The 25115-nt window shown below is 37.6% G+C and overlaps 1 protein-coding gene across 6 annotated transcripts in view; it reads right to left on the bottom strand.

Annotated features, from left to right (window-relative positions):
* Nucleotides 1-46: 46 nt before the first annotated feature.
* The window catches only part of NF1 (neurofibromin 1), a 259164-nt gene continuing 234095 nt past the window's right edge, over nt 47-25115 (bottom strand). For 2 of the 6 annotated variants that reach the window (XM_057536869.1, XM_057536870.1), the window contains 8 exons: nt 23818-23975; nt 20165-20287; nt 19625-19755; nt 19367-19467; nt 17920-18062; nt 17517-17563; nt 16057-16273; nt 47-3728 (listed from right to left, as the gene is read on the bottom strand). In XM_057536869.1, the coding sequence (XP_057392852.1) occupies nt 3586-3728; nt 16057-16273; nt 17517-17563; nt 17920-18062; nt 19367-19467; nt 19625-19755; nt 20165-20287; nt 23818-23975 (1063 nt within the window). In that variant the 3' untranslated portion in view covers nt 47-3585. Of the gene's footprint in view, nt 3729-9736; nt 10486-11059; nt 11144-16056; nt 16274-17516; nt 17564-17919; nt 18063-19366; nt 19468-19624; nt 19756-20164; nt 20288-23817; nt 23976-25115 lie in introns of those variants that run through there. The other 4 variants (XM_057536867.1, XM_057536866.1, XM_057536868.1 and 1 more) reach the window with 4 other exon arrangements.

Here is a 25115-nt window from a genome sequence, read left to right as displayed (position 1 = left end):
TGATGCATGTGAAGAAATTAAATAACTCCCCACATCTTAGAGCAGATTGAATTTACATTTTACTTAAAAAAAAGGGGAGGAGTACATACACAGGGAGGAAAATGGGACGGGAACAACAATGATCTGAAATGGATTTCTACAGTTTTCCCCTACAATGGTAGATTTTGTCTGTTGGGCAGTATTTCTCCTGCTGGCGTACAACTGCTTACAATATTAACGAGGTTGTAGACAAGGGAACTGCCAAAGTTTGGGCCTGAATGGAAAAGAGAGGAAGTTATCATATACAATGTAAGTTTACAATACACAGCATTTTCTTTAAATGATGTAACGCAGTCGCAGGAAGAAGTTAACAGTACTAACACGAGAATAATCAAATTTTTGTTTGTTATCCATGTACAGCAACTAACTGCTTTACAAAAAAGCAAAATAATACAATATATCATCACAGGTATTTACAGTGTAGTAAATATACTTTTCTGTCAAATTTTACACAAACTATTTACAGGTGAATATACTGCATTAAAAAAAGCTGTGTGGCTGACACTAAGAGTGAATTTTTGTGTAAGTCCGTTGCATAACATTGAATAACACATGCCTCATTATGCCTGGGTTGGGGGTGGGATGTAAAAACCAAACCAAAAAAACAGAAAAGCCAAAACAAAACTGAAAATCCCTAAAACCCACTGAGCAGGGAGGGTTGCCGGCTTACATTCTGTCTCCCCCAGGACATCCGTTCATGGGGGTGGCAGCTGGCTGTTCTCTGTGGCGTCCTCAGCCCTGGCCCAGGACTTGCACAGAGCCGTCACCCAGTAACGGACAGGTGCTGAGTGGATGCAGGACAGAGCACTTGCCACTTCCCCCAAAGTTAGTGAACTGGGTCTCGGTGCTGGCAAACAAGGGCACACCCCTGGGACAGGGCAGTGATAAAACAGGGAGATCATGCATGCCAAAAAACATGGTGAGTTAATGTTTTCCTTTTTAAAAAGTCAGGGGAAACATCCACAAACCCCAAACAAATTACTTTATAGAACTTACATCCAATTATGCAAAATGGGCAACCTACTATGAACTTCAGAATTTCTTGTGCAGGTTATAAGTATGAGGCCTAAAAAACAGTTTCATTTCTCAGAGGAAGCATACTGGTGAGAGATTTATCTCATGTGCATCTCAGTTTCTTGGAAAGCTAGATTTTCCTCAAAAGTCAGAAGTTCTTCAAACAAGGTAAATCTTAAACCTTAATAAGTTTTCAAATTCCCAGGATGTACTGGTAAGAAGTATTTTTGCAATTCAAAGAAGGCTCAATTTTGATTTGTGCAATGCAGATCATTAATTTCATGAGGTACTTCAAGTGAATTCATCCATTCATTACACTAGAGGGAAATAACGAATAAATTTAAGACACAGCATACCTTGGAAAACTTGTTTATGGAAAGATCAATATTTTTAACGGTAAACCTTTGGAAGTTCCTCTATTTTGATAGGAGAAGCAAAATAGCATAACACTACCCACTGTCATTGCACCAAACCAACAACAAAGAGGGAAAAACATGGAACCCAAATGATTAAAGGCTCGCATCTGCCTTTTATTCCAGGAGCCAGGAAGTTGTGATGCCCACCCCAGAAGCTCTGGGGTGTGGGGGAACGTGGACCTTACCAGCAGCTTGGCATCCTTGGCACCGGGCTGTTAATGATCTGTTTCTAAACTCAGCTCTAGTCTTAATTCCTTATCGTCTCAGTTGCTCTGTTATTATAAACATTCTATTCTAATGAAGCGTCTACAATAGTTACAAACAAAAGTTTAGTTAATTGCACCTGTCTTCAATATTTCCCAACAATTCAGTGTCAAAATAACTATTAACACTAAGGTTTTTTTCATTTTGGCTAACGGTTCTTACTTTTCCCAGGACTGTAAACAAATTAAAAAAATTAAATTCTTGTTATTTTCTGAATATCAAAAGCAATTTTATTTACATTAACATATTACATTGTTACTGTGTGGATAAATGTGAAGTGTGTTATATTATTAAAATCAGAACATTTAAATGTACCATTGATTTAGCTGTGGAATTTAATTTACTGAAATCCACTCATGAAATAGCACTTCAGGAAACTCCCCCTCCCCTAGGTTTCTTCTTCTCTCCCAAAGCCATTACACCTTAACATATAAAGGGAACCCAGGAATAGGGGGATAATATCTTCTTGTAATAAATATGGTTTAGTCCTAAATTGGAACATCCAGATACTAATATATTCACTGAAGTCAAATTATTTTGCACACTGCAGGTACCACAAAGAAATTGGATCTGCATTACTATGGAAATTCCAATGCCATGATAATCCATACCATTCAGTATAGCAGCAACTCTTAAGGTCCCCTATTGTCATAATAATGCAGGTTGACCAGTCTTTTCACAGTGATTAAATGCAATTCTATCATATAGAACCCGAATGTTTTTGCTGAAGAGATTCCTGATTTTTTTGGAGGGGAGAGGAAAGATTACAAGACATTTAAAATACATCTCATCAAAAATTTTTGATAATATACACCACATTCTATGTTTCTGGGAAAATTATTAAACAAGATAAAAGCATCGTCTACTCTAATAGTCACGTACCATTCCATTTTGTATGGAGCTAATGCAACCATCTACGGAAATTACCTCCTAGGAACAATTTGCAACACTTTGTTCACTGATTACCCTGCTCGGAATTATTTAGGAAAGAAGAAGAGGAGGGGAAAAATGTATAATTACTATACTTAGTATAGTTTTGGCTTACAAAAACAAAAACGACTTTTAGCATATTTAAAGATTAAAAGATAATCAACTGGAGAAAAATATAAACTTGTTTGGATGACTGAGTTTGGATAAGGCCTCAGAACTCATCTCTTTAATTCAGTAATGTTAAGATACATGTGGTTACGCTTATTTTCCTGTAATTATTGCTAATACTCAAGTGTTAGTATTTCTTAAGAACCCACTACAAAATACTAAAGCCCTCCTCCCCCACCCCCCAAAGTACCTCGCCTGTGGCTTTATGGTATGAAGTCACTGAGGCTTGACCGCTATGGTTCTTCAGTTTTGTAAGGTAAAAAAAAGTCCACAGCTAAAAGTCAGATTAAACATACTGGGGTTATAATATTATTTCTCCCATAAACTTCTATCTTGAAAAGTGTGTAAATAAGACTAACACTTTACTTTGTATGTTGAAGAAGGGGAAAACATAGAAGGCAGAGCTCTGTGCAAATGGCTTTCATAGCTGGCCAGTAGTAGCAGTATTCAAGAAATCATCCTCTCTCACAACTGGGATGTTCTCAGTTCAAGTGTCCTGACCTCCCACTTTCTTTGCAGTTGTTCTGAACACTTGCTTAAACCAGACAAACCAAGAGTAGAAGAAAAAAAAGTTAAAGAAAAAAGCAGCATTAAATTTAGGCAACGCTTCCAAGAGTTGATCATCTGGCAACATGGCAGACTGGATGGGCTCATTATAAAACATGAAGTGCAGCATCACAGCACGGTGGTGAGGGGTCACTAGTGAAGAGCCCGTATAAGTTAAGTCTGTTTGAAAAAGGAAAGAAAGAAAGCTTCACACGATCTTCTTAATGCTATTACGTTTGAAACTGCCAGCGCTTCTTTGCTTCTGCACCTGGCTTGCGGATCCATGACGAGTTCGCCCACTGTTACAGTGCCCAGTGGTAGGGGAGAGTTCAACATTCTCCTTGTCGATTCCTGGAGAGAAACAGAGCAGCCAGTTACCCCCTCTCCTGTGGTGTTAAGCTCCAGGATTGAATCTCACGATTTGTATACGAGATACAACCTGGTGTATTGTTTTTGCCTTCATTTTAATAGTCAGCTGCTAGAGTGTTTACAAAGATCTTGTCACACAGAAAACCTCACACTTTGTTAAGCAAAATTTGCTATCGTGGCAGAAAAACAGCATAAGGAAGAAAAAAAAAACAAAACAGAGAAGTTGCAAGGAAAAGCTAGAGGCAGGCAGGCTTGAGCTGAATGAAAGGCTAGCAGCCACCAAAGACTAGAACGCCTTCCTCCAAATCATACCAGAAGCTTCCAGCAGAGGTCAGCTTCTAGCCACGTAGCCTTACTGGTGTTTATACACAGGATATATTCTGTAGTTGCAGAAGGTACAGAAATTCGTCATTTCAAAGAAAGGTAGATGCTTTTTATTTTTTAAATCATAGTGCCTACCCCAAAGGAACTCAAATATTTACTGAGAAAATAATATATCAGAAAGGTCATACTGTAGAATTTTTGCTTTGATCTTCTTTTCAACTCTGGCAAGTCATTTTTTGTTTTGCACCTTTAACAGATGCCATTTATTTCTCTCATGGAGGAGATTAAACCTCCTCAAACTGGGCCCTACAATGTATTTTTATAAATAATCTAATTAGTAACTTCATAAAAGTAACTAGAAGCAAAAACAGGTATTTTTTACTCATCAGATTAGTAAAGATTACAAATTAGACAGGTGACAGAATAGTGGTTACCTCTGGGGAAGAAGTGACTGGAAGGGGGCATGAGGATGATTTCTTGGGGTGCTGGCGATGTTGTTTCTTGATCTGGATACTGGATTTTTTTTTTTTTTTAAAGATTTTATTTATTTATTTATTTATTGATTAATTGATTGATTGATTGATTGCTATGTTGGGTCTTCGTTTCTGTGCTAGGGCTTTCTCCAGTTGTGGCAAGCGGGGGCCACTCTTCATCACGGTGCGCGGGCCTCTCACTACCGCGGCCTCTCCCGTTGCGGAGCACAGGCTCCAGACGCGCATGCTCAGTAATTGTGGCTCACGGGCCCAGCCGCTCCGCGGCATGTGGGATCTTCCCAGACCAGGGCTCGAACCCGTGTCCCCTGCATTAGCAGGCAGACTCTCAACCACTGCGCCACCAGGGAAGCCCTGGATTTTTAAGTATGTTTACTTCTTAAAAGTTCATTAGGTTGTAAATTTATAATCTGTGTGCTTTTCTGTCATACTTCAATAAAATTTACTAAAATAATTAGACCGATTATACCCACCTTTGACATAACTATTGGTAGGAAAGCAAAAAGTATTTTAGCAATTTGTATCAAAATGTAAAGTACTGGGACTTCTCTGGTGGTGCAGTGGTTGGGAATCTGCCTGCCAATGCAGGGGACACGGGTTCGAGCCCTGGTCCGGGAGGATCCCACATGCTGCGGAGCAAATAAGCCCATGCGCCACGGCTGCTGAGCCTGCGCTCTAGACCCCATGAGCCACGACTGCTGAAGCCCGTGCGTCTGGAGCCTGTGCTCCGCAACGGGAGAGGCCACCGCAGTGGGAGGCCCGCGCACCGCAACAAGGAGTAGCCCCTGTTTGCCACAGCTGGAGAGAGCCCGCGTGCAGCAACGAAGACCCAACGCAGCCAATTAAAAAAAAAAAAAAAAAAAAAAAAAGTAAAGTACTGACTGATATTTACTGATACAGAAAAATGACTATAATTTTGGATTAGGGGGAAAAAATCCACATACAGGGGAAAATAAACAAATAAACAAACAAAAAGGCTGGGAAAACATTTGCCAAAAATGTTATCTCTGGATGGTGTGATTTCAGGTAATTTTTACTTTATTCTTTTTTTTTTTTTTTTTGGCTGAGCCACACGGCTTGCAGGACCTTAGTTCCTCGAAGCCATGCCCCTTGCAATGGAAGCGTGGAGTCCTAGCCACTGGACCGCCAGGGAATTCCCTACTTTATTCTTATCTGTACCATCTGAATTTTAAAATAAACAGTAAATTTGAGAATGGAAAAATTTCTATTTTTGGACAAAAAATAGTACTTTAAGTCAAAAAGTATTTATGTTCCTGAAAATGTACATAGACCCACACATCTATTTGTTTGTTGGTTCCTGAACAGGGAATGGATCTGTGATGACCTCCTTCTAGGAGCCACACATCTTTGGATTCAGCCTTGAATTCAACTCAGAGTATGAGGCATCTACAGGCACACGGTCTGGTTTACACAGGCTTCATAGAGCTTTGCTGTCTTGAGCTTATCAGAGGAACACAGGCATATGAAAAAGTGCACTGGGCTGGGAGTGTGAGTGCATCATTAAAAATGTCAGCAACACCTCTCCAGGAGGCAAGCATAGTGAACCCACTCTTGAATCTGTTCCAATCTAATCCTACGGGTAGAAAGATAAACGGAAGAAAATACACTGTGATGTTCAAAGAACTTTTCTCTGGGTCGCAGAATTCTGGATGATTTTTATTCTCTTCTGCATATTTATTTGCATCTTCTCCAGAGCTATTTAAAAAAGAAATAACAAAATTGAAAGGAGACTGCTCATCATCCCTTGAATGCGCCTTGAACTCTGTAATGTGTGTTTGTGCAGCTCTTTCAATTGCCTTACCAATCTCTACAAGATAAAATGCAATCCGTATTTCTTCTCATCTGTTTCTTTCATGATGCGTTCTCCTGTCTCTTGCCAGAACTATTTTCTCCCTCCCCTTTTTTCTGCCTGTTTTTATATGGCATTTATATTTTGCCTATATTATCACAACTTGTGTATATGTCATACTTTCTCTACTAGAATAAAAGCACCTAGAAGGGCAAAGATCGTTCATCATTCATTTTTATTTTCCTACAAGATCTAGTTGACGACTTTTTCAACAAACATTGGTTGAACTGACGTTTCCATTTTTAAATGTGATGGCTGCAATTCAGAGCCAAGAAGCATGCAACCCCTGATCTCCAGTGGGGTGGCGCCATATTTTTATTGGAAAAGACAAAGTTTTTTTGGCTTCTCCCATCTGAAGTGATCATGAACTTGTCTGAGTATTTGACTTTCCATTTCCTCAAATTCGCATGTGGCCTACAAGTTCAAGTCCAACAGTTCCTTATCTAGGTTTATTTCCTTGATAGGAAATAAGATTCGGGCAAAACTAGTACTTTAAAGATAAGGGTCTGAAACAACCAGGGGATGGTCATCAGGAGGGACACAGTGTGATGACCACTGGAGGGCCAGTGGCCCTCTGCCAGCAATCTTCCACTCTGGGGCTCTTTTTTTTTTTTTTTTTAAATTAATTAATTAATTAATTTTTATTTATGGCTGTGTTGGGTCTTCGTTTCTGTGCGAGGGCTTTCTCTAGTTTCAGCGAGCGGGGGCCACTCTTCATCGCGGTGCGCGGGCCTCTCACTATCGCAGCTTCTCTTGTTGCGGAGCACAGGCTCCAGACGCGCAGGCTCAGTAATTGTGGCTCACGGGCCCAGTTGCTCTGCGGCATGTGGGATCTTCCCAGACCAGGGCTCCAACCTGTGTCCCCTGCATTGGCAGGCAGACTCTCAACCACTGCACCACCAGGGAAGCCCTGGGGCTCTTTCTTGTGTGACCACCTTTGGTGCAGCCTTGCCACTGCTGGACTATGGCTCATTCTGGGGGTGTGGGGGGGGGAGAGCAGTCACCACGCTGCAAGGTAGCAAAGCTTCTATCTGAGGACAAGGGCCTGTTCAGTTTAATTCTTAAGAATTAAAATTATATAAAGTATAATCAGAGTAAGTCACTAGGGTGAAGGTTTTTCTTCAAAGACATACTAAGAATATTCCATTTCCTGCTTTGTTAAGCAAGTGACTTTCAGACCTCTAAATAAAATTTTATTGGGCTGGCCAAAAGGTTCGTTCGGGTTTTTCCATAACGTCTTATGGGAAAACCCGAATGAACTTTTTGGCCACCCCAGTAAATGTTAAGGGTAAGAGCAAGCAATAAAGTTTTACACATACTGTGACCTCAACTACATAAAGAAAAGAAATTGGAAGGAGATGCACCAAAATGTTAATAAACAGTGATTATCTTAAGAGTGGTGGGATTACAGGTGATTTTTTCTTCTATTTTGCTGAATTTAAAAATTTTTTCCCTAATGAGCATATGTTCCTTTTAATTAAAAATCTTAAAGTATCACTGACCTAGGACTGTCACTGATAACCCAAAGCTTCAATGCTATGTGAGAGGCTGATGTCCCACTTTTACTCAATTTTCATCTCAATTCATTACCTGTTTTTGTGTATATGTTTTCTTCCTACCTAGTGACCCAACCCTACCAGTCACACACAAGTAAATGTGGCATGATTGTGATTCCTAAGTTCAACTTCACAGCAAAGGTGTTTTATTTAAGGATCTAAGGAGAAGCTGACATAAAAATCTTGGAGGTTTTTTAAAAAATCAATTTAAAAAAGCATTATATATATACCGAAAAATAGCACCTTGAAAAAAGCCAGGTTAGTATGAAACAGAATGATACCAGTATCCTGGTTTCTAAGCATAATTCTCACTTTTGAGAATTTTGGCAGCATTCTTCTTTTTAACCCTTTGAAAATAAATCTAGAAACCTTTCTAGAATGTAGTGAAGGATTTGGTCTCAACATTCTATAGGAAAAGCTCTCTGATTATCAGCCTGACTGCCCAACTGGAGACAGATCCATCCTGCTTTGGTACATGCTATATTTTAAGTTGGTTTAAGTAGACCTTGGTGCTGCACTCCTGCTCATCAAGGCTGCTTGGAGGCTTTGCATCCTGGTCTCTCTTATGCCCCTACGCACTGGCTTTCCCTTCTGACGCTCAGTGGGCACAAAAGCAGAAATCCGTGAGGTGACAGAAATCCAAAGGCCACCACCCAAGTGAAATAAAGGTAAAAACCTCTGTGGTCCTGACTTGATAGTTTAAATTCCCTTAGATATGCTGTGGTTAGGCATGCAGCCAGTTACAAACAACATGCAGGGCAGAAGAAGCTGAAGATTCTCTACAGCAGTGTATGAATAAGCACTGTGCTTCAGTGAATTGTGGTGGTTCCAGATAAAGATAAAATCCTAAATAAAAGGTGTTACTGGCCAAAATTCAGTGAACTAAGTGGGAAAAAAATTATTAGATTACACTATAGTTAAATAACATATATAAATAACTTATATATCTATTATATGTCTATCTCCTCTGCTCAAACATGAGTTCCTTGAAGGCAGGTATCAGGGTTTATTTTGACAACTAGGGATATAGTTCCAGGCTGACAAATAATTTTTAAAAAGTCCCCTATTTTTTTAAACACCAAAATGATTTCTCAAACTGGAACCTAATATTTTCATGAAATAATAAAAGGATCGAATCCCTTTTAGCTCTTGAGAAGCTGAGGAAAAATGGGTTAGGTGATTTGTGAGAAGTTTTTCAACAAAAATAAAAGACATAATAATCCAAACCTCCCACCACCTGCACAAGGCGATAGATAGTAAGTTCCCTGACTCTGCATTGCTTAGTTTATCACATATATCATATGGCAAACCTGTCAGAAAACTCTTACTGCATCTATGAGAAGGCAAAGCTGTCAGAGGCTCATTTGTTACACACACAGTGAGGCACATCAGAAGACCCAGGTTCCAGTCTGTTTGGATCAGAACTCTTATTTGGTTTCAGTTCTTAATCTGGCAATTAAAAAATAACAGTAGACGTGCCTATTTCAAAGGATTGTTAGAAGAATCAGATAGGCTAGGTGAAGACTTTTTGCACACAGATAATTACTGCATAAATTAAGATGTTCCTAATACCTGAAAAAAAAAAAAAAAAAGACCAAGTGAAGTGCTGAAAGGAATTTTAGAACAAACGCATAGGACTTGAATTTTATACTAGGATTTATAAAATTACTGACGCTAATGTAAATAAGCAAGAAATATAAGTCTTCTTAGAAGAAAAGATAACTATAGCTTGTTCTTATGCTATAGTAATACATTGATGGAAACGTGTTAAATATATATTTAGAAAATTCATATTTTGAGCTAGATATACAAAAGAGTGACTATAAGAATTTTAAAAATATTTGTAATGGTCTTTCATCAATTGCTAACACCTCTTTTTCTATACAGGTCTAATCTTTCTGTATACTAACTACCGAAAGGTAAAAGAAAGAAAAGGCATCTTTTATAAATCAGACGTAAGTGTATCACATTTTTTTCTTCTTAGTCCTTTGAGCTAACTAAGGACCACATTCCTTTCTTTTTAACACGGGTGACAGAGTGAACAGCCAGCTTTAATTTCTACGGAAATGCTGGGGTTGGCTTTGTATCTATATTTGGGGAAAATAAATACTTCCTAAGCTAAAAACCCTTCCCCAAACCACATACCCTCCCTTTCTCTATTAACTCTCCCTGGAGTTTCTTGTTCAGCTGCCTGTGTTAGTCCAGGGCTGGGACGGCATCTCCAGCGCTCAGGGGGAGCATGAACAGCTCTTTCATCGAGACAAGTCTCAGCCCTGTGGCACCGTAAGCATCCAGACCTTACAGTAATGGCCTTACAAATTCTTTAGGTGCCTGAACCAGACTCTGCTTACAGGGATTGGTGAATGAAGTCTCATGCCGTGTGCCCAGGATGAGCGCAGGGTAAGCAGTATCTCGTGCAAAGATGACAAAAGTAAAGAGTACCTTGGTGAGGCAGCAGCTGCATGAAAACTGCTGATTTAGAGCAAAAGGCAGAGAAGCTTCACAGACACAGAATGGAAGGAAAAACAAAAGTGAGTGATCTCTGTAAGATTTTTAAAGGGTGAAAGATGATTAGATACTGGATAATTATTATCTTCCTTGGTTTTCAGGAGGATTCTTGTTTTAATTGCTGAACTCTGACCATTAATTTCCCAAACATTACAATCTCTAAATAAATGGTAGAACTTACAATTTTACAGATAGATGTGTTTTTACCACCTTTATTAGAAGTAAGAATTTTAGTGTAAATCAAGAATTACACTAAAAAATGAAATGGAAAATTAGCAGAAGTTACACCAAGGAATTGCTCAGTTTAAAATTATTTTTCTCCCTTAAATATAGGGTAATAACAAAGAAAAAAGAAGAAAAACCAAATCAAGAATATACCAAATAAAGGTCTGGGATACGGTAAGCAGTTCCCTAAAACATTAAAATTGTTTTGGAGATTTTAAGTAGTCTCAAAATAGAGGCCTCTAAGTTTCTTCTAAGAGGGAGACATTTTAAACCTGGTAATAAGCACAGCGGAAGTGTGACTAAGTCTACCCTTCGGAGAAATGGTTTTGATAAACTAACCTTTTCTGCACACAGCTGTCAGCACTACTGGGTAGGAATCCTTACAACTCCTAGCTGATCCACCCGGCTTCCTGGGAGGGAGGTCTGCATTACAGAAGCAAAGTGACTGAATAACTGACAGGCCTGGACATAGCCCCAAAATAAAGTGAAAGAAGTGAATTTAAAATAAAGTTCAACTAAATAGGTCTTTGCTCTAAAAAATCCATGCTCTAACACTAACAGTAAAATAAGGTGATCAAAGAAAAAAATTAAAGTTTTTTTTTTCAAGTGAAAAAACATTTAAAATAGATCACAGGCTTATTTTTGTTAAAAAATTATAAAACATGTGACCTCACATATTTTTGAGGTCAAAAACATATTATAAAACTTTTGCCGTAATTATTACCTGATTTTTCCAAACAGATGTCCCTTTGAATGATCAGAATACTTTACAGTACAAGGTACAACATAAGTACAAAAGAGATCACAAAAGAGGGCAAAATAGTTACCTGTGTATACTTTGCCACTCTTACTATTCTGAAATCTATTTGAGGGCAGGTCTCATGTCCTAGTAGCCCCTGCCACTCCCTTGGGTCTAACAGAGTCCCTTGCATGTAGTAAACAATGAATATCTGGGATAATTCACGATAAAATCTGGATTTCGGGTTATTTTCTACAGAGCATTGTAGTATTAATCTCGTACCTAAAAATCAAAGAACTTGTGTGCACAAAGAATTTGTTAAACAACATGACTCAGAAGGAAATAACAACTTTAGCTGAAACCGAATAGTGAGATCCATAGGCAAAAACTGTCAAGTCTCTGGGGACCAGTGTCTCACTCATCTTTAAATGTTCCAGAGTACCTAGTGTATACCTACAAAATATGTGTTCGAATGTTTACTGAATTAAATTACAGTGTGAAAAATATTAGGAGGTCTCGGTAGAGTATAAATTAAATTTTAATACATTGGAAATGAACCTATTTAATTTCTTTTTAATGAGTACTAAAATCCATATAATTCCATCTGGATTTTTATTTCTAGTATACTTGCTCCTTAATATCTAAAGAGGATACAGGAAGACTATTTGGAATGCATACTTGAAATGGTTATAAAGCACTCACAATATGGCTTTTAAAAAGGCTTCTTTGCTCATCCTGTAAGAGAGCCATTTATGGCTTGGCCTTAAGCACGACAAAGTCCCATATATAACATTTTTAGTAGATAGGTTTTATTTTCTAGTTCTAATCCTGGTTCTTCAATTCATGTCCAGCTCAGCTACACTGGACCTAAGAATGGATCGCAATATCAAATTTGAAATATTCTTATCTATCAGAGAGTAAATATTATGGATTCTCTTCAAGATTCTCATAGTGGCATGTGGGGAAAATCTGAAGAGACGAAGTTTTATGTCCATTTGGCTAAGAGGACCACAGTTAACACAATTTCATATGCACTGAACTCTGAGTACAGTCCACTGGCTCCACTGATACCAAGTCAACTTCTACTAGGAGTGGGGTCAGAAGACAGTCATTTATGTAATTTTATATATGGAGTTATAAAACAATCCTTCTTGTGCTAAGGGGATAGACAAGTGGGCTATGATCATCTGTCAAGAAGACTGGATTTTCAGAGACAACTGCTTTATGTAAATGATCGCTACTTCCTCAAAAGCTGGTGACTGATGAATTATCACCAAAATTTTTACCTAAGTAAGGTTTAGTGTTTCATGGGGGAGGGCGAGGGGGTTCATGAATTTCTTACCTAGCTAATTTGACAGCAGAGAATATTGGAGACCAAAAGGAGATACAGCTTAGTGGCCGATCCTGCTAAGTACCAAAGATCTAGAAAGCAAAGTCTTGCACTGACAGGGAAAGTTTGAAGCAAAGGCTTGAGCTGTGTGCAGATCAGCAACTTTTGCTTTTTGACATAAAGAAACAGAGCTTTCACCTGTTTAAAATTCAGTAGACTAGCGCAGGTTGATGTTGGGTAATTTGATGGCAAGCCACACTTATGCTCCATTTCAGGGAGTGACACAGGGCTTCTTTAAATACTTCTGCTTAGGACTTGGCTGATGGAAGTGGAGACAGGGAAATATTCTGGTTTCTATACGACCAAATAGCGAAGCCGAAATGCTGGAGTGAGTTATGAATCTGGATTAGATTCATCACTTCTTTTAGCCCTTTGATATCAGCAAACTCAGATCCACAAAGAATTGAGGAGATAGGGATGTAAGATTACAAGGAGCTAAAGATATAAAACAGCATACCTAGTTACAAAGTATTAACTCTTGTCAGAGGTATTCCCTAAGAGCAAATGACAAAAACACAATAATTAGGTAGATAAATAAATCAGGATCCTTTCATGGAGATGAGCCCACAGTTTAGAGATACAAATGGGTTTCATCGAAGAGTAAAGTTACTACTGAAAAGATAAACTCTTTCTCTAATAACACGTAGTAAAATAATGTGGTGAACCAAAGGACATACAATTTACAATTTAGAGACAGAAAAACACCGTTATTCTACTTAATTAATTGTATTACTTTTAAAGCTTCAGTTTCTTTTGAGAATAGTCAGAGGTTTCCAGGGTGTTATAATCTATTCGAGCAGCCATCTTTGGAGAACTACTGGAGGTGACGCAGTAGGTTTAAAACTGTAACCAAAACCACATATGCTATTCTTTGATTTCTCTAAACAATTCTAAGTAAGAGGTTACAGAGTAGGACTACTTTTCTAAGCAAATGATATGGCTAATGTCCAATCAACACAGGACATGAACAGTTAATCAACTAGCAGAAGAACTTGTACTGGTACCTTTATTCTTAATCTGATTATTTTATTGTCTCCATCAGTGGGCAAATATGGGCAGAAATACCCCTGACAATTAGTTTGGGTTAAAAAAAAAAGTCAGTGTAAAAACAACTAAACATTTTGACAGCTTTAACATCACTTTAGTAGCCCAAGAGGCAAAAGATTGGTCAAAATGAACCAAACTTTAAAAACAAGAGGATCAATATAGACAGTCTACGAATTTTCTAATTGTGATTAACTTCAGTGGTTGACTAACCCAGACGATAGAGAGCTCTACAGACGAAAAGGAGTGGTGGACTTAAGGTAAGGCAGATGGAAGTAATGAGACAGAAAGAAAGAAATGAAAGAAAAAGGGAAAGGCAGGGGAAGGGAAGGAAGAAAGATGACAGATACAGTAGGCAATGAATGTGGCAGAAAGAGCACTGGCCTTGGTTCTAGATAAGAACTGTGTGATAAAGCAATTCACTTAGCTCTTCTAAACTCAGTTTCCCCTTCACACACAACATTGTGAGCCTAGAACTAAATTACCTCTATAGTACCCCCTAGCTCCAAAATGCTAAGACTTTATGGCGGGAGGCGGGGGGTAGTGGTGATGAGGGAAAGAATTCAGTGGCTGCAGTATCTAGAAGAAAGTAAAGTTAAAGTTTTGCCCTGGCTTTAACAGTTGAAATGCTGATAATGGGGCAAGATCATAGGCACACTCTAGTGCATAAGAATCACCTGGGTGTTTATTAAACACAGATTGCCGCCTGGGCCCCACTCTTGGAGTCTCTTGTGCAGGAGGTCTGGGGTGGGATTCTAGCGTCTGCATTTCTAATAAGCTCCTAAATGATGCTGAGGCTGCTGGTCTGGGACCACACTTGGAGAAACACTGTTCTAGGGAATAGGTGACAGAGGCCAAATAAACACAGTTCTATGGGGAAAAAAAGTTGGCCAGATTTCTCTTATTTCTTGTGGGGGAGAAAACCTGACTAGGTGCAGTAAGGTGATCGATAAATAAATGCTGGATTAAACAATTTGTTTCCTCTGCTGATCAAGGCTTTGTTGTTGACCAAAGCTTAATAGATGAATATAGTTATTTAATATAATGGTTTATAATATGAATTGGGTATTAGATTTGCCAAGTTCTTCAGAACCTTCAAAACTATATATGTTTAAACATTCATGCAAAACTGAGATTATAAACTGGGAATTCTATTTATGGATCTTAAACATCACAAAATAGTTATAATGCATCATTTGGCTTTTTAAAAGAAAATCCATGCTAACACTTGACTACATCTAATATTGATAACTTTTCCTTATAGCATGAGGTGTTTCATAAGTAAACTTTTCAGATAATGAAACTTTAAACACAAAACCTTTTTAATTTTAACCATTTTAGAAAGATATCTTTCTGAATAGAATACACGACCACAACGGAAGCTTTCCTTCATTACCCACTGTCATCATAAATACACAATGGCGTCAGTTCTGTAATGAACTGAATAACACCTCCAGGGTTTGACCAGAGTCATAAGAAATCATCCGCTTTGTCACTGAAAAAGCCCAGAGTTCTGTACGCTTGCCACTTCTGCCATCTTGTTTATCTCAGCCCCACCCGAGCTATTAGCTGTTATTTCTCAGTTTATCTGCCTCTTAGTTGCATGTTCAATGGGCATACTTTCCCCACTTGGACCTAAGAGTGACTCCAGAGTCAGGAATATGCTTATGGGCTTTAAGATGTTATTTTTTTGAGGTGGCATTTTTGTCTGGTTGTTTATTTACTCCTAGATTTTCAGGTTGTTGCTGGCAGCAGGGAAAAGGGGCACTACTATATTTTGTTTATTTTTGGGATACAGTATGCTGTATCAGAGACACAGAAACACTAGGGCAAGGTTAGTATATCTAGTAAGGGAATTATAATTCTGTTCACTTACAGGGTTATATACCTTAGGTTACTCTTCCTGCCTAAACTCTAAAAACTTATCAACCTTGGAACACTATGTGAACACTCTAAACATTTCACTATCTTTGTATAACTGTTTGAAAGTAGACAGCTTTATAGAAACCAAAATTCAAATCAGCTACAAGGTAAAGAAGAAATGTGAGATGAATTTCATGATAAAAAGGAGCAAAATCTGCTATAAACTGATAACAAGGGAATTCCTAATGTTGGTATAGTAATATTATTGCTCAAATTTATATAAAGATTACATTTACTGACCTGGGGAATGCTGGGAAGTTGCAAGTGAGGTCATGGAATTAGAAAGGTTAAGGTTAGCAGTAATACTAAGCTGGCTCTGCACTGCAGGAGGATAAGGAGATGTGGGTGTCAGGAGGGACTCCTCACTGGTTTCTTCATCAATTCCAGGCAAATACGTGTCAATCAAGGCATCAAGAAACTTAACAATAAGCTCAGCATAGTCTGGGATTTGTGTTTGCTGTAATGGAAAATAGGACATTATTTTAGCTCTGTTCTTTTTTCTTTTTTTGTAAATCCCCCTTGAAGCCAAAAAAGATAAATTCAATTTTTGTTTTGGGCTTAATTTACTATTTTTCTTCCTTTGTACTACAGATCATTAAAAAAAAAGGGGGTGGAATAATATTTGTAGACTACCATGGGACTTACAACTGGGAATTTTATTCAGCTAACACTTACAGCTTCCAGATGAACCTGTGATTACTGAAGGCCATGCACAAAGACTGAATTAATTCTGAGACAATCCAATCATCAGGAATGATGTCTAGTCTATTTTCCAAAACTGAGAAAATGAGCAGAGCATCATTCCAGCTGCCATGTAGAGATTCAACTAACTAAATACTGTGAAGGGCTCGGAGAGTTACTGGCAATCAAACTACAAAAGTTCCCGCGTGATATACTTATTTCTGTGACTTCAGGCCCATTTTTTAAATGACAGCCTTTGCATATCAAGAGATATGCAGTAATAACTAAACAAAACAAAACTAAGTACTCAACTGTTAAAATTAGAACAAGATTTATGCAATTCATATTGATTTAGCACCCCTATCTCTAGAACACTGCACTAGGGGAAGAAAAAGAAGTCCTGCCTTCAAGGAACCTCAATCAATTTGGAGAGAGACCATATACAGAGAGAATAATTAAATACACATTTATGTAGCACTATATCAACTAACACCAATCAAAGAACAAACTGAATGGAGCAAATGAGGATATATTCAGGGAAGAGTGAATCTAATGCAACAGGTTGGAAGGAAAAATGTTTTCTTTAGGTAAATTTCTTTTTCGTTATGTAATTTTTAAAATTGAGGTTTAATTGACATATAACATTATATTAATTTTAGGTCATGAGGTAGATTTTAAACATATGTAATGCTCCTTCCTAATCACAAGATACCTAAATGTGTGCATTAAGATCATCAATTACATGAGGGACCAAGGGCAGAAAGTTTACAGAGGTTTATCATACGTTTCTGAAAAGTCAAGCATAAATTTAGTTGAATTTTTTTTTTTTGGTAAAAGCTAGTATATAAACATATTAAAGGTGTTGCCTCTTGGAAAGAATCTTGTGGTAGAAAACTTTTAATAAAAATAATATGTGTTTTTTGTGAATCATTCTGGTTTTCAACATATTGTCTTAAAGCAGGAACAGTAATATAAATAAAACTTTCATTTTGTCAATAGAGAAAAAGATATTTTCTTACCTTTGAAAAGGGTCCTGCAAACCGCCATAGGCCATTAAAACCAAAACCTGCAACAAATCAAATGTTACTCTTATAGCAAGCATGACACTCTTTCAGTCTTAACAGAAATTATATAGTTGATGATATATAAAACCCCCACACACAGTGAAAACTTTTTTTTTTTAGAATAAGTGTCAAAGTAGACTAAAACTCACTGAAAATATACCCAGTATAAAACCATATTTTAGTTAAAAAGTTGTCAACCACTTATTGTACTGAACACATAATTAAAAGTCAGAAAATGGCATATTAGAGAGGTGTGAACAAGCCTATTCCTCATAAGGAATTCTTCAGCCAGTGCATTCTTTAACAGCACACATGTTTCAAGTTCATCAACCATCCTCCTCCCGATACGTTTATTTACTTTGCAGGTAAGATGTTTGGTACTGTGGTGGGGATTCTTCATGGTACACCACACTTTGCACAATCCCATGGATTGGATTTAACAAATTTGGATCTTGGCACAATGACAACAGGGTGTTGATCTTAGAGTCCAACAAATTGTGCCTAAAAAAATAAAAGTCAGAGGAACATTTTAAAGGAAAATTAAATGAAAATATATACTGGAAAATACTTTTCCCTAGAACAGTATGATAAAAATGAAGGGTGATGAGTGCTTTTCCAATTTTTCTCTAATGAACGTGTGTATTTGCTTTTTTGTTTTGTCTTTTGTGTTTAAGTCATTAGGAAAATATGGTAAAAGCACCTAACTAGCACTGTCATATAACCATGCTTAACTATATGTGGTGATTATTTGCTCAAGACAAGGTTGGCTTCTGTCTGCCACTCAGGATGCTTTAGGACCATCTCTTTCTGCTGATTATTGATATGTACCCAGGAGTTAAAACTAAATTTAATATTAATCAGTGTTTAATAAATGCTGAATCAGATCGAATGAGGAAAGCAAAATTAGCTTGGAGGGGGTGGAATATATGATCAAATTCAAACTTCCGAGGAAATTAACTATTTCTAACCCAGCTATACCCCATTAATAAAAATAACCAAGAGCCAAGTATATAAAATTCTGAAATTTATAAATAAGATTAAACAAAAACAAAGAAATAATGATACTACATAGAAGGCCTAGATTAGGAATAGAGTTTCCCAAGTTTCTTTGGGTTATCTAGATTTGAACACTCTGAGGCTAATATGATTTTAGCCCTTAAGAGAGAATAAAATTCATCTCCCAAATAAGAAGTCAATTTTGTTTTCAAGCAGCTGTGGATTAAAAACAAAAGCTCTACTGAAAAAGAAAACAGAACAGGTATGCTGATTTAAATATAAGCAATCTAACAGCTTTCTCCTAAGTGAGGAAATAAACAATGCTCATCACAATGAACAATGTAAGAAAATCACAAGATAAAAAAATGTTTTTCCCACTCTGACAAGTACAGGTTTCTGGTAACTGACTATACTGCTGAACTGAATGAATAACCATTTTCAGAACTCTAATGGAAAACTGATGAATTCATAAAAGTGCTAACAAAAGATCAAGATGAAAAAAAACTTAATTACATGGGACTGAGTGAACTGATGAGGATGAGTATAATTTTTGTGACTTTCTGTTTGAATAAAAAAAAAAAAAATGTTTTTTCCGATCGACAGGCCAAAACTAGTCCTAGGTCCCATTAAACCCACTGTCTCTAAGCTAAAAATCACTACCACACTACTTTTTTTTTTTACTATCACACTACTTCACGTTCCCCTCTCCACAACCAGTGAACACTACTGGGTGATACTTTTCCTAAACTTTTATAAAACATTTGACTTCAAGACAGATACAAAAGTTAAACATAAGTGGAGATACTTACACAACAGGAAAAACTTTCGGGAAAACAACACTAGCTTCTGCTAAGTATTCATAAAGAATTCGTTGATCAAACTCATCCGTGGTGTATTTCACCAGCGTAGCCTAAAAAAAAGTAAACAAAAAACATTTTATTTTGTGGCTGAATTGTTACCTGTTTCGGTGAGAAGCAGAATTTGGCCTTCCTTCCATGTTTTTAATATTTAAGGGCCTTCTAAGAGTAGACTGGAAAAAACCCCCCACAAAAAGCAAAAAATATTACCAGAACAGTAAGAAGAAGTGCTTGGATCTTCGGATCAGTAAGTACTTCTTCATCTAAGAGAACATTTGATTCAGACACTGAAACTTTACGTAAATGTGGGTGCTGTTGTGATGAGGAAATCCTTTGAGTTTCTGTGGTAAGATATGGATTAACACAATCAGCTATATTAATCAAATATAACACACTAGATACTACTTCACCTAACATATTTTAATGTCACTTCTAAAATTCGATAGCTTTTTAACAGACACTTAAAATATCAACATAAATATCATACAAAATTACTATTCACCTATACAAAAGTTCTGGCTAGCTGTATACAATGTTGTATATCATATGTATGATTACTTTCTACACAGGTTTCAGGATATCTGTCATTTTAAGGACTGTATAGCTTGTCTTTGTCTTTTGAAAAAGAGCAAATGTTTCTATATTTTATCCTAATGATACTAAGAAATGGCTGGAAAGCAAATATGGCTTTAATGTACTCTCCCTCCTTACTTTCAATGATCTAGATTAATTATTAACTTTGTTTCTCACCCATTTCATAATCAGTTTCTGCTACTCTCCTCATTTTGGGGGGTGTTGTGATCCCTGATTCCATTTCTTGCCTTTTAGGAGCCTTTGTGTCTGATATCAAGTGATCAAAACTTTTCCTTGTTCCTATAAACAAAAGTTACAGAATATGGAAGTTCATTAACCACAGTGTCTGTGAATAGGAATATACTAAAAAGAAAATGTTTGGGCATAAAGTGTTTAAGTTTTCACTTAAGGACCCAAAGAAAGCTCAAACATATCCCTGGGGCAGAGTTCCTCTCCTCTCCTGTTTTTTTCCATCTTCTCAAGGAATTTTGGCCACACAGCTGTTCTGTTTCAGGACAGGATGTGCCTTATTGGTCCAAATTAAATTGAGATTACATGCACTACACTGGAGGTAAACCAAACTCCACCAACAAGTACAATATTTGATAATAAATACAGAGATATGTGCTGTTTAGTAGCAAAGATCAACTATGTCTGAACAGCCTTTTTTCAATTTAAGGCATTCTGCTGGTGCCAAGAATGAGTCATTAACCTATGAAGAATTTCTAAAAGTAGACAAAATCAAAGTTTTAGTTCTTCAGGCTTTGAAAAAAGGATGTGCATGCCTAAAAGTACTAAATAATAGATACACTGGGAGATGCTTCAAAAATAGCAAGCAGTACCGTTTCCCACTTGGCTTTGAGTTTCTCTAATCATGTATTATACCAATGTTAAATACCTGTCTCTTAAAGTAAAAGTATTGAAACTGGATTATTTGGAACTTATATATTTCTGTTCTTGATATTCTGAGAACTTCTCTTATTCTTCTTTGTACAGCTCTAACAGCAAATCTGGAATACTTTTGACAGTATTATTTTTTAAAAGCCAGAACTGAAGCCACTATAATTACATATGACAATTGAACACTTGAGAAATTTAATGTTCTATTAACCTCAAGTTTTAATACTAATAATTATTCACAATAGTCATAAAAATCAAGGTCAAATAATTTAACAGCCCAAAAGAATCTAGTCCAACCTCTTCATTTCCTGTATCTGTAAACTGAGGAAGCCATGAGCAGTTAAGAGATTAGCCTGAAGTCGCAAGGCTAGGCATCCAGTTAGTGACCAGACTTTAAATATCAAATTTCCTAAAAACCAATTCGTGCGGGCTTCCCTGGTGGTGCAGTGGTTGGGAGTCTGCCTGCCAATGCAGGGGACACGGGTTTGAGCCCTGGTCTGGAAAGATCCCACATGCCGCGGAGCAACTGGGCCCATGAGCCACAACTACTGAGCCTGCGCGTCTGGAGCTTGTGCTCTGCAACAAGAGAGGCCGCGACAGTGAGAGGCCCGCGCACCGTGATGAAGAGTGGCCCCTGCTTGCTGCAACTAGAAAAAGCCCTCGCACAGAAACGAAGACCCAACACAGCCAAAAAAAAAAAAAAAAAAAAAAAAAACCAATTCGTGCTTTCATACTGCATGAGATCAGGACACCACTCTCTATGTTTAGTTTTCTTACTTTTCTCATTCTTCCTTTTTTACTTTACACTCTGCATTCTTCCTGGGAGATCTCCTTCCACTGCCATAGCTTCAGCTGTCTAATGAACTAATCAATTCTAAATGTGCCACTTGTCCACTTCTCTCTTCCTGAACTCCAGATGTATGTTCTCATTTATCTCTTACATATACACGCCAAGAATCCTGAAGGGATCTCAAATATAATATCAACCAACCTAAATTTATCTTGTACTATAAATATATTAGTCTTGATCTCTGTGAATGGAATCACTATCCAGCCAGTTTTTGAAGCCAGAAATTTCTGACATCCTTCACTGCCTTCTCCCTCCCCACCTGGCCCAAACAGTCAGGCACTAAGTCCCACACCTGATTCCTTTTCTCCATTGTCCCACTGCTCCTGCCTTAGTGTAGGCCTACACCATTTTTTGCTTGGACCGCTGTAACGATCTCTTAAATGATTCCCTTGTGAAAAAACTCTTCCTATTCCTCCATATTGTAGCCAAAAACCTTTCCTAAGAATAAAATTTTGTAACGTCTCTCCCCTAGTTAAAGATCCCTGCTGGATACATGATAAGGCTAAATCTCTTAACATGGCACAAAGTCTCCCACAAACTAGCTGCAATTCTTCTCTAGCCTCATTTCGTACCCAAGTGCTTTTCCTGACTTTGCTTTATTTATGCTATTTCCCCCCTCTCTTGAATACATGCCTTCCTTATCCTGTGCCTACCAGGCAAGCATGTATTAAATTTTCAAGATCCCGTTCAAATGTTACCTCCTCTCTGTAGCTTTTCCTAATTTCCTTACTTTAATGGCACCTGGGGATGCTGTTGCAATTGTCTGATTATAAGTCTTAGCCACCAAACTATGAGCTCCTCTAGGGCAAAGGCTGTAACTTGTTCGTCTATCACATGGGTTGAATGAATTCAATATTGCATTTTCTCTGAAGTTAGTTTTTCATTTACAACTTCCTTGGCATGAAAACTCAGAATCCCAAAACACAAAGTAACCAGGAAACTCCTAGAACATTATTTATGGAAAAGTATAAAGAGAAAGGAACTCAAACAAAAGATAACAGTCCTTGGGACTTCCCTGGTGGCGCAGTGGTTAAGAATCCGCCTGCCAATGCAGGGGACACGGGTTCTAGCCCTGGTCCAGGAAGATCCCACATGCTGCGGAGCAACTAAGCCTGTGTGCCACAACTACTGAGCCCGTGTGCTGCAATTACTGAAGCCTGCACGCCTAGAGCCCGTGCTCCGCAACAAGAGAAGCCACCGCAATGAGAAGCCTGTGCACCGCAACGAAGAGTAGCCCCCGCTCACCACAACTAGAGAAAGCCCATGCACAGCAACAAAGACCCAATGCAGCCAAAAATAAATAAAATAAATAAACAAAAGACAACAGTCCTATGTGACTAGTAATAGTGATTAACATTCATGGTTTCAATTTCTCTCATGGTTTATTGGCAGGTTATTTATTTTATACTTCTTTAGCCAAAGTTGTGTTAGAGCACCTTTGCATTCAATCTGTGGTGAGGTGGGATTAGTGGGCTCTCTCGTTATTTACTTCAGTTTTTGAAAAGGGAAAAAGGGTCTCACAGCATTTCAGGTATATTTCTCATGGTCAAATGTTGATATAACCGAGCAATTTTAACTTCCAAGAACCCTATCTTCTTACAGTAATCAAAAACTCTTACCTTTTTGTCTTTTTAAAGAAAAGATGGCAAATAGTATTATTATAGCTTCATAGCATATTCATGTATTCTGCCCTCAGGGGGTAATTTTGGGAAATATATTGTTAAAGGCCCTGCATCTGAATGCTGCAAGACTCTTCCTTTTCTGTGAGTATCTAATGTCTCTCCTACTCCCATTTCCCTTCTGCCTGGCCAAGGCAGAATAAAACAAGTAGAGCCACAATATTTAGTCTAAGAATCCCCCCAAAACTGTTTCAAGATCTCATTCTCATTCCTCTATCTTAACTGATATGGCTTAACTGATCTATCAAACTCTCTCATAATTGGCATCAAAGACTTTGCTACATCAAAAACAGGAAATTTTGATAATCTTGAACAGCTTCAAATAATTTTCCAGGAGTGAAAGTATCTGACCATTTTTGAAAAGAATTCTAAAACTTTCTACATAATTTAGATAAACTAACCAAGCAACTTCTTCGTGTTGGCCTGAGAAGGCTGCCCCATGTCCAAGCTCATGGATTTCCTGGCTCGGGGACTGGTCTGGCCCGCAGGTGGATAGCTGGCTGCAAGGTACCCTTCAGAACCTTTGGGAGAGGACCATGGCTGATTCTCCTTTAGTGTCCTGAGAGATTAAAACAATTGAGAAGAATCAATAAACATGATGACAAATACAACCACTGCTGGCCCTCCTAATTGACTATTGTATTTCCCAATGGCAGAGATCAAGTAATTTTAAAACTGTACTTTAAAGCTCTTTACGGTACAAACTCTTAATCTATCCCCAGGAAGTATCCACTTTCTTGCCATCTTATACACAGTAGGTACTCAACAAATGCTCAACTGAACTGTACTGCATTGATTTTTTTAATCAGGGAGAATCAGGTCTAAATAAGCAATTGTATCCCTGGTTTAAAAACCAAGGGGGAACACAGTCAAACTCACTTTCTCCTTTTCATAACAAAAAGGGCATATCTCAAAGAAATATAATCATAGGAATGACTGAAGAGTAAGACGACTGAAAGCCAAGTATGCCTGGAAAGCTTTTGCATACATTGTTAACATCTCAGCTGGAAATTGCTGAGGGCTTTTTATCAAAAAGTGGGATGTTGATAAATTTAATGATATAAGCACTACAAACACAAGATTATTTTCCCATGTTCAACACTGTACCTAAAACTTAAAGGTATCTTTGTTTAATTGAAAATATAAAAAAACTCCAAATGATGCTATTTTCATGTAATTTCTCTATGTTTTAGTGAAGAATATACCACTCAAAGCAACATACAACAGGATATAATTTGATTATCTTAACATCTAAATCTGTACTATAGAAAACTTTTTAGTAACTTTAGTGTGATATGAGTAAATACAATAAATATGTTGGCATGTGTATCTTTTTACAAATCTGTATAGCTTAGTTTTCTATCATTAAGCATGTAATGTTGCTTATATTTCACATCAGGTTTTCCTAGGCCTTTTCCTGCAGTCCGATACTTTCAAGATCATCTCTTTTCATTATTCAACTGATTTGTGCTTAAAAAGAGGCAAACTAATGTTAACTAATTAGCACAATTAGATTAGAAGAACTTTCCTTCAACTAACACACATAAAATACTGTACATTTATAAAATGAGTTTTGATTTACACACTCTTCCTAGGTTATCTTTAGAGTCCCTTCTATATTACCTTCTGGATTACTCTGCTGCTTGCCTCCATTGGCATGGAATATTGAAACCTGATTGTAATTATGAAATTGTGGGAG

Source organism: Balaenoptera acutorostrata, chromosome 20, assembly GCF_949987535.1.
Source record: "Balaenoptera acutorostrata chromosome 20, mBalAcu1.1, whole genome shotgun sequence".
Classification (NCBI taxonomy): Eukaryota; Metazoa; Chordata; class Mammalia; order Artiodactyla; family Balaenopteridae; genus Balaenoptera; species Balaenoptera acutorostrata.
Note: the sequence above shows the minus strand (reverse complement) of the source record. Positions and strands in the feature narration are given on the sequence as shown.